The sequence below is a fragment of the Cebus imitator genome, unplaced genomic scaffold, assembly GCF_001604975.1.
Source record: "Cebus imitator isolate Cc_AM_T3 unplaced genomic scaffold, Cebus_imitator-1.0 Scaffold652, whole genome shotgun sequence".
Classification (NCBI taxonomy): Eukaryota; Metazoa; Chordata; class Mammalia; order Primates; family Cebidae; genus Cebus; species Cebus imitator.
In genome coordinates, this window is record NW_016107967.1 from 363,522 (window position 1) to 379,670 (window position 16,149).

The following is a 16,149-nucleotide window of genomic DNA, read 5'->3' on the forward strand; positions in this document are numbered from 1 at the left end:
AGAGACGGGGTTTCACCATGTTGACCAGGATGGTCTCGATCTCTTGACCTCGTGATCCACCCGCCTCGGCCTCCCAAAGTGCTGGGATTACAGGCTTGAGCCACCGCGCCTGGCCCTCCCTGACTGATTTTTAAACAATTTTTTGTAGAGACAGAGTCTCAGTAATGTCGCCCAGGCTGGTCTTGAACTCTTGGACTCAAGCCATCCTGAATTCGGCCTCCTAAAGTGTGTGAGCCACTGTGCCCGGCTCTCTACAATGTTTGACCACTGAACATAACTTTCTCTAGAGTATGACTCTTGGTCTTTCCTAGAATCATAGAGATTTTACTCCTGTCGGAGGGGCCTTTTTTATCTCCAGTCTGACAATGACACACCCTCTAGTCACAACTCTCCTTCCAAGGGAATTCCCAAGTTGCCACAGTAACTAACACTTCCCTCTGGTCCACCAATATGCACCCTGACCCTCCCGGCAGCCCTCTTGCTTAAATCACTTTCTGAACAAGCCATTGAGATAAGCCTGACCGGGGTGGGAAGGCCAACTGGACAAGGTTTGTCTATACAGGGAACACGACCCACAACCTTGCCTAAGTCAAGACTTGGCTCCAGGTGCTAACAGCTCATGCCATTTCTTTTCTTAGCATCTGCCATGGGAGACATCTGAGAGCAACACGTGCAGGGAAGATGCTGTTCTGAAGAGAACTGGCCACAGTGGGAAACATCTGCTCTAGTCAGCTCAGCTCTGGGTGCTGTCATTCCCATCCACACAGGGCCAGAGCGGGGTACGCCCTAGGCATGAGTGCAGCAGATTCCACTGCAGCTCCTCAGCAGGCGCTAGGATCACAGGCAGCACTGCGGCCCAGGGTGTAGCCAGGAGCTACCGAGCACATGCCAGCACCGCTCCAGGCACTGGCAGCTGTGTGCTGCCATCACAGAGTTGAAAATGGACAGCGAAATAAGGAGCACCCAACTAGAAACATTGCAGATGATGATGGCGGAGGGGAGAGACAGAATAGCCAAGGAAGACCTCTAAGGGAACAAGACCCCGAGCAGACAACCACCCAGTTTTTCTTAATCCCTGGTCTGAGCTTGCCTCTGCAGCAGAACAGAGTGGGGCGACTTGAGGGAAGACAGGGGCTCCACACCTCTGTTTCTCCGAAGTAGTCCTCTGCTCCATGTCAAGAAGCCCACATCTCCCTGGACAAGCCCCGGACCAACCCCTGGTATGGAGAGGAAGTCGTACCTGAAGTGGTAAGTGCCTTCCCTCTGCCCAAAGCCGCTGCCAGGCACAACGCAGATGCCGGTCTCCTCCAGGAGCTTCATGCAGTAGAACATGTCTGGGGCCATTTGATGGGCCTGTGGGAGCAGACAGAGATCATGATCATTCCTGGCTTTGCAAACACACCGTTCAACCCTCAAAGCCAAATGTAATCTAAACAGCAGGTTCTCTCCCATGGCATGCCCTTCTCCCCTTCTACTCCTAAAGAACCGGGGCTGGATGCTGGGTTACTGCTGGTGGCTGGTGCTGGGCAGACACCTGAAAACTACCGCAGGACAGCCAGGGTAGTGGTGCTCCTGCCTGTCATCAGGGAGTGCCCATCCCCAGGCAGCCACTCAACAGGCATCAGCAGTGGCTTCCTACATGTCAAGCCATGTAATCCTCTGAAAACGGGGCCTTGGGGTCTGCATGCAACTTTCATGGAACAAGCTTCTCTGGGGCACTCTCAATACTGCTGCCCACAAACTGGTTTGTACGACCACCCAGGGAGCCTGTTAACCACAGATTCTCAGCTTCTATCACCAGGGAGTCTTTTTTCTTTTTTTTTTAAGACGGAGTCTTACTCTGTCAGCCAGGCTGGAGTGCAATGGTGTGATCTTGGCTCACTGCAACCTCTGCCTCCTGGGTTCAAGCAGTTCTCCCTGCCTCGGCCTCCAGAGTAGCTGGGATTACAGGCATGGGCCACCACACCTGGCTTTTTTGTAGTTTTAGTAGAGATGGGGTTTCACCATGTTGGCCAGGCTGGTCTTGAACTCCTGACCTCAAGTGATCCACCCACCTTGGCTTCCCAAAGTGCCAGGATTACAGGCATGAGCCATCACACCTGGCCAAGGGCTTTTTTTTTTTTTTTTTTAACTTATTTAAGAGAAGAGGTCTTGCTCTCACCCAGGATGAAGTGCTGTAATATGATCATAGCTCACTGCAGCCTCAATCTCCCAAGCTCAGGCAATCCACCCACCTCAGCCTCTCAAGCAGCTGGGACCACTGGCATACACCACCCAGCTAATTTTTAAATTTTTTGTAGGGAGGGTTTTACCATGTTGCCCAGGCTGGCTCAAACTCCTGGGCTCAAATGATCATCCCACTTCAGCCTCCCAAAATGCTGAGCCCTCAGGTGTGAGCCAGGGCACCTGGCCTAATACCAGGAATTCTGATTCTGGAGGTCTAGGGTGGGGCCTAGACTTGAGTGTTTAACAGGTATTCAGGAGGCTTGGGGGTAGGTGAGGATGCCACCTGCAGAAACTGTGCTCCCTGTGAGCCTCCAAGTGGGGTCTGTGGCACTCAAGAGCTTGGTGGAAACACAGAGTCTTAGGTCCCTTGCAGATATAAGACCCTTTAAGAAACAAAACAAAACAAAAACAAACAACAAAAACAACAAGCCAGGCGCAGTGGCTCACGCCTGCAATCCCAGCACTTTGGAAGGCTGAGGTGGGAGGTTCCCTTGAGGCCCAGGAGTTTGAGACCAGCCTGGGCAACAAAGTAAGACACCATCTCTCTCTATAAAAATGTAATTCAAACAAAAAAAAGCCAGGCATGGTGGCTCAAGCCTATAATCCCAACTCTTAGGGAGGCAGAGGCAGGAGGATAGCTTGAGCCCAGGAGTTTGAGACCGCCTGGGCAATATAGCGAGACCCCGTTCTCCATAAAAAGGAAAAAAAAAAAAGGCCCCAGGTGATGGGTGCACACACTGAAGTTTGTGAAGCGCTGCTCCAGGACACAGTGGCTGGGTGGAAGCAGCAGCTCCTGCTGCTTCTTCCGAAGGCATCTCACCCGGGTACCTCCCTTGGGAGCAGCAGTGTTCAGAGTTGAGATCAGCTCCTCTCCCCTGGGGCCCACCTCATGTTTGCCCATCATCACAGCACATGGCTGGGCCTCCGAGAACCTGTCATCTTTACATAGTCAACACCGTCTGGCTGAGAGGTACACATAGTTCAGCACCTCCAGGGACAGCTTCTGCTCCCCAAGATAAGCAGGGACCCCCAACCCAGCATCTCAAGTGAACCTGGTAAGAGAGAGCCAGCCCGGCCCATGTCCCAGACCTGAGCAGCCTCCACAGCTTTGGCAGGAAGGAAGATCCGAGGAAAGGCATACATGGCACCCTGCAAGGGGTTGCAGTGAATTCCTGGGACTTGGTTAAAGAGGTCTTCTGTCAGCTTGGCTTTTTTGGCCAGATTACCCAGGACCGACTCTTTCTCCTGATGAGAGACAGAAACAGCAGTCAGTATCTCTGGATAGATTCGCTCCAGCCACTAATCTTTCCTGCAGCACTTACGGAAATCCTGGAAGATGACTTTGCTCCAGCTTTGAACATATGTCCCCACTGACCCAGGCGCTGACTCAGATTTGCTCTGCCTGGGTCATGTGCCTCATGCATACCACACAGATGGAATGGGTGGGGTGGTCTGTTCCTTCAACACTGGGGTATCAGACAGACTGACCAAAGAGCTCATGTGAGCGCAAGCACGGCAAAACCAGGAGGTCAGTGGAACACGTCTCCTGGCAGGATTTCTTCCACAGCGCTCACCCTGGGAGACTGCCATGTGCCCTGGGGTGTGGTGTACACAGACACCAGAGAGTTCTAGGCTAGGGGGTAGAGCCCAGCAGCCTGTGTCATGGCTTCTATTCTCATACCAGGACGTCTTTCCAGAAAACAAGAAAAAGCAGTCATTGCCTGTCAGTCTGCATGTACTTGGCTCTGGACACAATTCCTTAGAACATACTTCTAGGATGCATGCCCATTCTTCTGAAGACAAGCCCTCACCAATGCATTTGCGGGGACCAGTGCTCCCCACCCTCCCCACCCCACAGAATCTGTCTGTGTGGTGCGCATGCAGCACAGGCCCAAGCAGAGCAAGTCAGGGTTGGTGACTGGGCCTGAGCTGGGCGTGTGTCCAGTGTGTTCACGGCTGGAGCAGTCGCCATCCAGGGCTTCCACAGGAGCTGCCAGCCAAGCGGTGTGGAAGGTGTGGGCTGCAGATGGAGGCATAAACACGTGGCCTGTCCACATGGGGAGCATGGTGCAGCCTGGAATCACGACCCGGGCCACAACACCGGATGGACCTGGAGGATACCATGCTGAGGAAAATAAGCCAGTCACAAAAAGACAAAAAAAGCACGACTCCCCCCTCCTTTTTTTTTTTTTGAGACATAGTCTGGCTCTGTCACCCAGGCTAGAGTGCAGTGGCACAATCTCAGCTCACTGCAACCTCTGCCTTCCGGGTTCAAGTGAGTAGCTGGGATAACAGGCATGCACCACCACGCCCAGCTAATTTTTGTATTTTTAGTAGAGATGAGGTTTGACCATGTTGGCCAGGCTGGTCTCAAACTCCTGACCTCAGGTGATCCACCTGCCTCAACCTCTCAAAGTGCTGGGATTATAGGCGTGAGCCACTGCGCCCAGCCGACATGACTCCATTTCTATGAGGAACCTCGAGGAGGTGGGTGGAGAGAAGGGGGTAGAAGGGTGGCTGCCGGGGCTAAGGCGAGGGCAGGCTGGGGTGTTCGTGGGTAACAGGCAGAGCTCAGTGTGGGATCATGGGACAGCTCCAGAGACGGATGGTGGTGATGGCTGCACGACAGTGTGAATGTCCTGAATGCCACGGAACGAAGCACTTCATAAAGGTTAAAATGGTCAACTTTATGTGCATTTTATCACAATGTTTTTAAAAAAGAAGTGAGCCTGGACCCGTTGGAAGCTGACTTCTAGGTTACACAACCCATAAATTCCTTTGTTTGAACTGGTCAGAGGTGGAGGACCCTGTCAAGCTGTGAGAACATGGGGTAGCCGAGGCAGGCCAGGGCCTGGGATTGATGCTGTGCCCGTCCACCTCCTCACCTTCTTTTCAGTTTCATGAGTCCACCCAGTATGTTATCAGGACACAATGCCCTTCTCTCCTTGACACTCGCCGTCAGGAAAAGGAAGGGTTCACCTGCCCACACACACTCACAGTCCTAACTTCCAAACAATGCCCAGATACACCTCCGGACTTCAACACTTGGGGGTAGTTCAGGCTCTGAGGAGCCATGAGCGCCTCTGCAGGCCACACACCCCCAGGAGGCTGCTGTCTGGCCATTTGGAGATAGGCTTGCCACTGGCACAGTAGGAACCGTCCATGACCCCAGCTGCAGTGGTGTGGACGCATCACAGTGGACTCACCCGGCTGAACTGCTCAAAGCATGACCCTGGCTGCAGTGGTGTGGATGCGTCACAGTGGACTCACCCGGCTGAACTGCTCAAAGGACTCCTCTCCTGGCACTGGGGGGTTCACGACGATGTCCATGGCAGCCTGCCCGGACACTGGGGGGCACAGGCGCACCGAGAGCAGCTTCACCAGCTGACCCTTGATCTCGGGGTGCAGGTTGACCACCTCCATGTAGCCTCCTCTGTAACCACACCTGGAGAGCCAAGAAGAGGAAGAGGGCTACCAGTTACAGAAAGACCTCAACAAAGTGCCATTTGGACAGCCAGAATTTGAAAGCATCCCCACACCCAACACCTACTGGCCAGGTGTGGCTGAGTTCTTGCCAATGGAAGGTGAACAGCAGTGATGACTATGTACAAATTCGTATCTTTTTTTTTAAGAGATAGGATCTTGCTCTGTCACCCAGGCTGGAGTGCAGTGGTGTGATCTTAGCTCACTGTAGCTGCAACCACCTAGGCTCAAGCAATAGTCCCATGTTGGCCTCTCAAATAGCTGGGACTACAGGTGTGTGCCACCACACCTGGCTAATTTTTTTATGTTTTTAAATAATTTTATGTTTGTAGAGATAGGGTTTTGCTATGTCGCCCAGTCTGGTCTCGAACTCCCAGCCTCAAGCAACCCTCATGCCTCAGCTTCCCAAAGTGCTGGAACTACAGGCATGAGCTATCATGCCCAGCCACGTTTCTGTAATTTACAGCCAAAAGAATCCTCATTGATACACTCAAATTACGTGAAAATAAGCTGAGGACATGTGATGAGTTAAAAAAAAAAAAACTTTTGCAAACCAAATCAGCAACATACATCTCCTCTGGCATGTAGCTGCAAATGTTCACACTAACAACCATAGGAACACAGACGTCCGGAGGCACGAACCTGGTCACCTTCCTCCATGCATCCCCCACCCCCAGCCTCAGAGCACCTGACACGATGAGATGCTTCGTAACATGCTTTTGGGGTCACACTGCTGAACAGAGCTGGCAAAGATTCCCATCTGATCCCTGGACTGGATGTTCCAAGGTGGGAAGATTCTAACATCTCAGAAAAGTGTCTTATGACAAAAATGGAAAGAAAGAACTTTCTGCTTAATCCTCTGCTGATAAGCAGAGAATCAAATTAAGTAAAGCAGTCAGATCCTAACTCATCCAGATCTGAGAACAAAGGGACACGACTCAGGATACCAACATCAGGACCCTGGCTGGTAGCGTCATCAATAACTGAGACGGGGCAATAGATAAGTGTGTGGTAAACATGCTTAAGTTTGAAAACTGAGTTCACAGAGAACAGATTTGTTTAGGAGAAGAGCTACACAGCAAAAAGAAGTCAAGCAAGGAGCCAGGACTGCTAGACCAGAAAGCCAAGGAGGCAGAGGTAGACCAGAAAGACCAGCATACATTAGCGTGTGCCCAGATCTATGCAGCCCAGTAATAGTTTGGCAGCCATCCCAAGGGGACTGCTCCCTTGGCCTGGTGGAAGTATTCCTTGGAGCTTCACAGACACACTGTTCCAGCCTAATGACCAAGAGCCCTCCCCATGCCAACACGTGGTACAGAATAGGACCCCACCATGTTGGGAACACATGCTCTTTGCTGCAAACCCACTGGTCTCTCCTCGGTCTCTGCAGCTTCCTTCTCTTTCCCCCAACCTCCCAGCAGTGGGGGCCCAGGCCCAGACCTCACTCCATGTGAGTAGGAGACGTGTCCAGGCTTCGAGCTCCGACAGTCTCACAATTCACACCCAGAAATCTCCCAAACTTAAAACTTCCCACCAGATGTCAGCATGCCTGGAGACTTACACATCTCTCTCCACCTGGACGCCAAGCTGGCATGTTTCAGTTTAACAGGTCCAAAACCAAACTCCTGCTCTTTCCCCCTAAACCTGCTTTACCCCCAGCCTTCTTCATCTGTTGACTGCAACACCGTCCCTCCTGTTGTTTGAACAAACAATTCAGGATTCATTGTGTGGTGGCGTAATCACAGCTCACCGCAGCCTGGAACTCCTGGGCTCAACCGGTCCACCTCAGCCTCCTGAATAGCTAGAGGCATGCACCACCAAACCTGGCTGATTTTTAAAACATTTTTTGTAGAGAAGGGGTCTTGCTATATTACCCAGGCTGATCTCAAACTCTTGGTCTCCAGTAATCCTCCCACCTCAGCCTCCCAAAGTTCTCAGATCTCAGGCATGAATCACCATGCCTGGCCACAATTCATCTTTGACTCCTCTCTCCCACACTTGTCTTTTCTATCCACAACTCCTATCAACTCCACCTTCAAATACATCCAGGATCCTCTCCCCATCTCCACCTGGTGCACGATAGCTCACCTGTGGGACTCTAACAGGCTCCTGGCCTCTCTTCCCATCTGTACCCCATCTCCTACCACACAGCAGCCAGGAGGAGCAGCATACCAGCTAGGCAAGGCCGCACCCCCTCCAACAGATCCCATATCATGCTGGGCATACGTGAAAAATACAATTGCCAAAGTGGCCCAGGTGACCCAGCCTCCTGTGATTCTCAGGTCTCCACTTCTGCCACCGCCCCTCACACACTGCTTTCTAGCCCCCGCTGTTCCACCATCATGGCAGGTGTGCTGCCACGACAGGGACCTTTGCTCAGGCTGCTCCTGCTGCCTGCAAACGCTCTTCCCCGGTATCTGCAGTTCACTGCCACACTCCTTCGGCGTTTAACTCAGAAGCCAACTCCTCAGTGAGGCTGCACCTCTTCGGCCTTCGACCCCGCCCCTACCTCTCTCCTAATGACTGTTCTCCATGGGACGCATGATTTACTCATTTGCCTACGGCTCTCTCCCTTCACTAGAACCCACGCTGTATGCTGGCAGGAAGGTGTGTTCATGGCAGCATCCCCAGCACTGAGATCAGCGCTGGACTCATCAAAAGTGCTCAGTAAATATTAGCTGAATGAACAGACACAGGATTACAGCTGACCTTTTAGCCTCTGAGGTCATGCAGTACCTAAGGCAGCCCTGCACCCAGAGCACGCCCTGTCAGCCTAAGAGCAGTTGTCTGTCTGCTCCATTGGCCCTCCCTGACCCCTCAGCTATCAATCAACCTTGGAACAACAGTGATAGGGAGAAAGCACCAGGTGTCACAAGCTGCCTCGAGGTCCTGTTTCCACCCCATCATTTGTCCGTCATCTGGCTTCTCCAAGTACGTCCTTATTTGATTTAAGCCTCTGCACCAGGCCTGTTCTCATACCATGGCTCCTCCACTGGGGAGATGCAGCAAAAGGAAAAGATAAGGGCGGCCTTCTTTCCATCCAACTGGGTGGACCATGGGGCAAGGCAGAGGAGCCGGCAGCGTGAGGACCTGGCGGGCCTAGCATTGGAGGGAGGGAAGGGAGGCGCACATACTCGCCCATGTAGCCCTTGGAGGTGGAGTGGAAAGAGGCGAGCTCCACGTTGCTGGAGTATTCAGGCCCCATCTCGTACAGCACCTTCTTGAAGGAATGGAACCGACAGTCTGGAGAGTACACGTTGTCCTGGTACACCTGCGGGGGCACAACAGGGACAGTCACCCAGTCACCACCAAAGGGCCTCAGAGAGGCTGCTGCCCAGTGTGACTAAGGCAAGGGAGGGCACAGATGCTGTGGGCCACGAGGCCCAACCCTGGACAGACCAGCCAGACCAGCCTCCTGTGCCACTTTCAGGGACGAGCCCAAGTGTGCCTGAAGGAACTTTCTAGAATAAGCAAGGAGGCAAGTCCTCAGGCCAGACGCCGAGACAGCTCAGGAGCTCACTTGATTTCTCTCACACTTGTCCCCACCCAATCTCCAGAGTTCCCTTCCACCTCACCTGACCAGTGATGGTGCTGAGACCCCCATCCTCCCAAGCAGACTCTCCTCCTAAAGCATGGTGCTTCCTTACTTTACCAACACCGGTGAGGACAGCATTAGTGCTCCTTTCCTCTGACCTCCTATTTGAAGAGCTAACACTGTTGGGTTTCCTTTGCAACACTTACCCCCTCAGAGTGGAATCACTGTTTTCTTCCGCCCACTCTTCCCTGCCAGAGCAGCACCTGCACCTGTTTGGTTCTTTCCAGTCCCCAGAGACCAGCACTCACAGCAAGCAGGCACCTACCCTGGCCTTTGAGGTTAATTCCCCATCTATTTTGGAGATCAGAGAAACTGAGGCTTTCTGGGGCCCTGGGGATCAGTTGGAGGGTTGGGCTTGCTCCATCAACCAAGCCAGGCCCTGTCCTCCTTGTTCTCCTCTTCCCAGACCCAGAGGGGAGTTCCATGTACCAGGTCATGAGGAAAACCATGGGTCTCTCTCTGACCCTTCTCTCCTTTAGAAATAAAGATGTCAGGTTCATCCACTACTAATTAAGGCAACAATTTGATGGGTAAGCTGTGTGTGTGTGTGTGTGTGTGTGTGTGTGTGTGTGTGTGCATGTATGTGTCTTTTTATGTGTATATGTCTGTATATATGTGTGTCTGTATGCATGTGTGTGTCTGTATGTGTGTGTGGGAGGGTGACAAGGAGCAAAGAAATGAAGGCAGTGGGCTAGAAGCTGCAGCTTACCGGAAACCATGCAGAAATGAGGAAATAAAAAGAGGATTTGATGGAGCCTCAGTTTCTTTCTTACAAAACATTAAAAGAATAAGCAGACCTTGGTTCCAGAACTGGAATTCAAGAAGCAACAGGTACGGGGGGTTAATTAAGATCCCTTCCTGAGATGTAAATGAACTAAATGCAACAGCAGATACGGAAGTACTGGGAGGCACAGAACTGCAGCTTTATGAGGAGTGGGCGTCAGTCATTTCTGCCACTGGGCACCCACCCTCCCTTGTTGGGTAGGAGCCCCTCAATTGGCCCTCAGGGAATAACCCTCCTTGGTTCTCCATCTGGAGGTTTGGGAGAAGAAAGCAGAGAGCCCATCCTATGCTCTGGGCCTGGCCAATTTGCATACTGGAACCCCTATATCACAGTGATTGGTTCAGCAACGGGCACGTTACTCAGGCTGAACCAATGAGGCTCAATTCTGAGACTTGCTGGAACCACCAGGGCAGAAAGCACTCTTTCTAAGCTGGGAATCTCTAGGTTGGGAAGGTAACAGGCCTGTGTATAAGGCCCAACACAGAGAGGTGGAAAAGAGAAAGAGGACCTGGAAGATAACGTCTGAGTCCCTGGATCCAGCTGTGCACCTATGACCCCATCAGCATTTTTTCTTTTTTCTTTTCATTTTTTGGAGCATAAGTGATTTGGGCTGAATTTCTGAAATTTATAACCAAGAGTACAAACCGATAAAGGGATAATTTAGGTCGCAGTCCCACAAGTTGTAACACTGAACATCCTCACCCTGGGCCAGAATCATTCTTCCAACACCAAGACAGTTCTCTCTGGCTGCAGAACAGTGGGTCCTGGGTCCCCCCACAAGAGGAGAAAAGCTTCTGCCCACCCCCTCTGAGTTGGGACACTTACCTCATCAGCCAAGAGAAAGAGCTTCTCTTCCCAGGCAAAATGGATCACATCTTCTATGCACTTTCTGCTTTGTACCTGGCCTATAAAATCCCCAAGAAAATAAAAATGTCGGTTGTAATGCTGTTTAAACTGTCCCCAGGTCAGAAGCCCATTAAGAATCACTTGGTGCCCTGTGTTCCCTTGAGACTCCCAGATCCCCCAGAGACCCCCCTGTCCCTGGCTGCCATGCATGATGGCGTAGTCTTCATACACCCAGAAGAACAGCCCGTGTCTGACTCTCCTCAGCCAGTTATGCAAGAAAGAAGGGGTTCCCTCCTCACTCTCTCATTTCTATGAAAGCTGTGTGTAGGTGTGGTGGGGTGTGTGTGTGCACACGCATGTGCATATGTGTGTGTGGTGTGTGTGTAGGTGTGGGGGTAGGGGTGTGTGTGGTGTGTGGGTGGTAGTGTGCACATGCATGTGCACATAAGTGTGTGTGGTGTGTGTAGGTGTGATGGGTGTGCGTGCATGCACATGTGCATATGTTTATGTGTGGTGTGTGTAGGTGTAGTAGGATGTGTGTGGTGTGTGCATGTGCATATGTGTATGTGTGGTGTGTGTAGGTGTGGTGGGATGTGTGTGGTGCATGTGTGGCAGGGTGTGTGTGTAGGTCTGATCTGGTGTGTGTGCACACGCACATACATATGTGTGTCTGTGTGAAGGTGTAGTGGGGTGTGTGTGCATGCACATGTGCATGTGTTGTGTGTGGTATGTAGGTGTGGTGGAGGTATGTGTGCATGCACATGTGCATTTCTGTGTGTGGTGTGTAAATGTGTGTGTGGTGGGGTGGGGTGTGTGCATGCACATGTGCATGTGTGTAGGTGTGAGGGGTGTGTGTAGGCATGGGGTGTCTGGTGTGTGTAGGCGTGCTGGGGTGTGTGTGCACACATGTGCATATGTGTCTGTATGTGTAGGTGTGGGGTGTGTGTGCACACAGGTGCATTTGTGTGTGGTGTGTAGGTATGGTAGGGTATGTGTGCACACAGGTGTGTGTCTGTGTGTGGTGTGTGTAGGTGTGATGGGGTGTGTGTGCATGTGCATATGTGTATGTGTGGTATGTGTAGGTATGGTGGGATGTATGTGGTGTGTGGAGGTGTGGTGGGGTGGGTGTGTAGGTCTGGTGTGTGTGCACACACATGTGCATATGTGTATGTCTGTGTGGTGTTTGTGTAGGTGTGGTAGGGTGTGTGTGCATGCACATGTCCATGTGTCTGTGTGGTATGTAGGTGTGTTGGAGGTATGTGTGCATGCACATGTGCATGATGTTTGTGTGTGGTGTGTAGATGTGGTGTGTGTGGTGGGTGTGTGTGGCGTGCTGGGGGTATGCGCACGCACATATGCATGTGTGTGTGTAGGTGTGAGGGGTGTGTGTAGGCGTGGGGTGTCTGGTGTGTGTAGGCGTGGGGTGTGTGCACACACATGTCTGTGGTGTAGGAGCGGGGTGTGTGCACAAACATGTGCATTTGTGTGTAGTGTGTAGGTATGGTAGGGTATGTGTGTGCACACACGTGTGTCTGTGTGTGTGGTATGTGTGTGACGTGCATGTGCATACATATGGGTTTGGGTGTCTGTGCGTGGTGTGCGTGTCTCTGATGTGTGTGGTGTCTGTGCGTGTGTGGTGTGTGTGGTGTGTGTGTGGTATGTGTGTGGTATGTCTGCCCTGCAGGTCAGAAAGGCTTGAAAGCATCATAAAGATCAGGGAGAAAATGCTGGCACAGTGGCTCACGCCTGTAACCCCAGTGTTTTTGGAAGCCAAGGTGGGGGGATCACTTGAGCTAAGTTCCAGACCAGCTTAGGCTCACCTCATTTCTACAATAAAAATATTATCCAGGTGTGATTTTGAGATTTTTCAAAGCTCCCTTTGTGATTCTAATGTACAACCAAGATTGAGAAGCCAGCTCTCCGTGATTTTCCTACGGAATCTTCATCCCCCTCACCCCCAAGAGCTGGGGTAAATAAGCCAGTGGTATCGCCAGCTGCACCCATTTTCTGCACTCAGGAATTCAAGGGGTGTTTTCAGCTGACTGAAGTATCATTTGATGTTCCCGAGAAAGAGATTCCACAATCAACTCCAATGCATTTTGGCCCTACCCCAATTTATCTCAACAAAGGAAGAGAGAGGAGCCCTTGTTCCCTGTGTCCAAATAGCACTGGGGGCATATGAAGCCAGCGGCCCAGAAAGACCAAAACAGGCAGGACTGTGGACTTTTTTAAAAAGAAAAATATGCAAAATTGGGGGTGCTTTGCAGCTTCTGGAAACTGGTGGGGTTTTTTTTGTTTAGTTGCTTCTGTTTTAAATGTTATGTTTTTTTCTCAGGTCTTAAAGGTACACAGCAATGCTGTGTGAAAGAAAACAACCACACCAGCGTTCTCAAAACCAGTTCAGAAAAATAAGGAGTAAAGGTAAAATGAGGCCTATGATTAACGGTAAATTTGTGAGTAAATATTCTCGAGGCAAGTCTTTGCAAATGTAAGAACAGGGTAAAAACATGCACACACAAAAAACCAATTTAAAAATAACAATACAATCCTGGCTGGGTGCAGTGGCTCAGGCCTGTAATCCCAATGCATTGGGAGGATTGCTTGAGGCCAACAGTTTAAGACCAGCCTGGAACACACAGAGAGATCTTGTCTCTACAAAAATAAAAAATTGACATATTAGCTGGGTGTGGTGGTGCTGCCTGTAGTCCTGGCTACTCAGGAAGTGGAGGCAGGAAGATTGCCAGGATTTCAAGGCTGCAGTGAGTTATGATCATACCACCTGCACTTCAGCCAGGTCTGGAGCAACAGAGCAAGACCCAATCTCTATAAAATAATAATATTTTTTATTACTATTCCACCTGCCCAAGAAAATGTCTGCAATTACTCCTTTTTTTTTTTTTTTTAGACAGTGTCTCATTCTATTGCCCAGGCTGGAGTGCAGTGGCACAATCTCGGCTCACTGCAACCTCTGCCTCCTGGGTTCAAGCAATCCTTCCACATCAGCCTCCCTAGTAGCTGGGACTGCATGCACCACCACACTGGCTTTTTTTTATTGACAGAGTCTCGCTCTGTCACCCAGGCTAGAGTGCAGTGGCATGATCTCAGCTCACTGCAATCTCCGCCTCCCAAGTTCAAGCAAATCTCGTGCCTCAGCCTCCTGAGCAGCTGGGACTATAGGCACATACCACCATGCCCTGCTAATTTTTGTATTTTTAGTAGAGATGGATTTCACCATGTTGGCCAGACTGGTCTCAAACTCCTGACTTCAAGTGATCCACCTGCCCTGGCCTCCCCAAGTACAGGGAATCGTGAGCTACCATGCCTGGACTACTCGCCTCTTGAGGTGGCCTGTAGCAATTTTATGGCTTTAGGTTAGCAAATCTGAAAGTAGATTAGGAAACTAGGAGCAGAGAGAACTATCAATTATTTAACTCTTTGGTTTCTAGACAGCCAGTGTATCAGCCACCCCCACCCTCTACGAAACTGGTGAGGAAGTAAAGTGCAGACCTGTGGGGTTCCCAGGGTTGATTATGCAGAGCACCTTGGGGTCACAGTGGTCTTTGGCCTCCTGCACTGCCCGCCGGAGCTCATTCACATTCAGGGCCCAGCAGTTCTCCTCATCCAGGTAGTAGTTCACTTGGATGGCGTCAAGCTCAGAGATGACGGCTGAATAGAGGGGATACTGTGGGATGGGGATCATCACACCTGTTCGTGACTTGCCACCCCCAGAGACGAGGATCTTCAGGATCGTCTGCAACAGAGAAGTTGCATCTAGAAAGCCAGCACCATTCCCCATCCCTGACCCCAGCCTTTCATCTGTGGGTCCCACTGCGTGCCTCCAGTACACCTCTGTGCAAGTCACTTTACTTCCCCGATTCTCAGTTTCCTCAACTGTAAAATGAGGGCAGCCGCAAGGAGTAAACAAAATACAATGTTCTAAAGTTCTCAACACAGTGTAGAACATGTAGTTAATGACTTAGCACTTAGGCCAGGCACGTGGCTCATGCCTAAAATCCCAACACTTTGGGAGACTGAGGCAGCCAAATCGCTTGAGGCTAGGAGTTCGAGACCAGCCTGGGCAACACAGTGAGACTCCCATGTCCTTATTTCAAAATTTAAAAATATACATTTATTTTTCTTCTCTCATATATATACATACACATATATATATATATTTTTAAACGGAATTTTGCTCATTGCCTAGGCTGGAGTGCAACGGCACGATCTTGGCTTCACAACCTCCCGGGTTTAAGCAAGTCTCCTGCCTCAGCCTCCCGAGTAGCTGGGATTACAGGCATGTGCCACAACACCTGGCTAATTTTCTATTTTTAGTAGAGATGGGGTTTCTCCATGTTGGTCAGACTGGTCTCGAACTCCTGACCTCAGGTGATCCACCTGCCTTGGCCTTCAAGGGTTGTTTTCAGCTGACTGAAGCATCATTTGCTGTTCCCGAGAAACAGATTCCACAATCAACTTCAATGCATTTTGGCCCTGACCCAGCTTATCTCAACAAAGGAAGAGAGAGAAGCCCTTGTCCCTGTGTCCAAATATCTTTTTTAATAGAGACAGGGTTTCTCTATGTTGGTCTGACTGGTCTCGAACTCCTGAGAGTGCTGGGATTATAGGCGTGAGCCACTGCACCTGGCCTAAAAGAATATATTTTTAAAAAGACTCAATGCTTGTATTTTTAATACTTCTAAAATAGTAGTTCCCACACTCACTCTGTCTCAGGATTATTCTGACCTTGCCCTTGTAATCCCAATTGCCTATGTCTGGGGATTCTGATCTGGTGGGGAATGTGTGTCATCACTAAGTATCAGTGCGCAAGGCTGGAAAGACCCCATCCTCACTCACCCCAACAGGGAACTCTTAAAATGGGATAAAATACCCATTTACTGCCACCAGGTGGCGCTTTGACCCATTTTCCAAGCTGAGAAGGATGCTTTTAAGAATGCTGAGAAACCAGGCCATGGGATTCCTGTGGGGTACTGGTGGAGGTGCCAGTAATTCATTGAATTAATTAGCCAAAACCCCCTGCAGGGAGAGTCTCCACCTTAAACACTGGCATAGGTCCTTTCTCAGATTCAGTTCCTTGCTGCAAAAATGCCATGAGATTTTATGACTTAATTCTTTCCACTGAATCTTGTGGACACACCCCCTTCCCTCCTCCGGAACCTCTTCCCACACTGGGCATTTCTGGGATTCAAGAGAGGCC

At 50.7% G+C, this 16,149-nt stretch overlaps 1 protein-coding gene across 1 annotated transcript in view; it reads right to left on the reverse strand.

The window, feature by feature from the left end:
• The window catches only part of GPT2 (glutamic--pyruvic transaminase 2), a 49,234-nt gene that overhangs the window by 9,299 nt on the left and 23,786 nt on the right, over nt 1-16,149 (reverse strand). Inside the window, exons 6-11 of the mRNA XM_017517915.2 lie at nt 14,442-14,685; nt 10,914-10,993; nt 8,844-8,980; nt 5,497-5,671; nt 3,316-3,471; nt 1,241-1,353 (exon numbers count right to left, since the gene is read on the reverse strand). Coding sequence (XP_017373404.1) covers nt 1,241-1,353; nt 3,316-3,471; nt 5,497-5,671; nt 8,844-8,980; nt 10,914-10,993; nt 14,442-14,685 — 905 coding nt within the window. The remainder of the gene's footprint in view (nt 1-1,240; nt 1,354-3,315; nt 3,472-5,496; nt 5,672-8,843; nt 8,981-10,913; nt 10,994-14,441; nt 14,686-16,149) is intronic.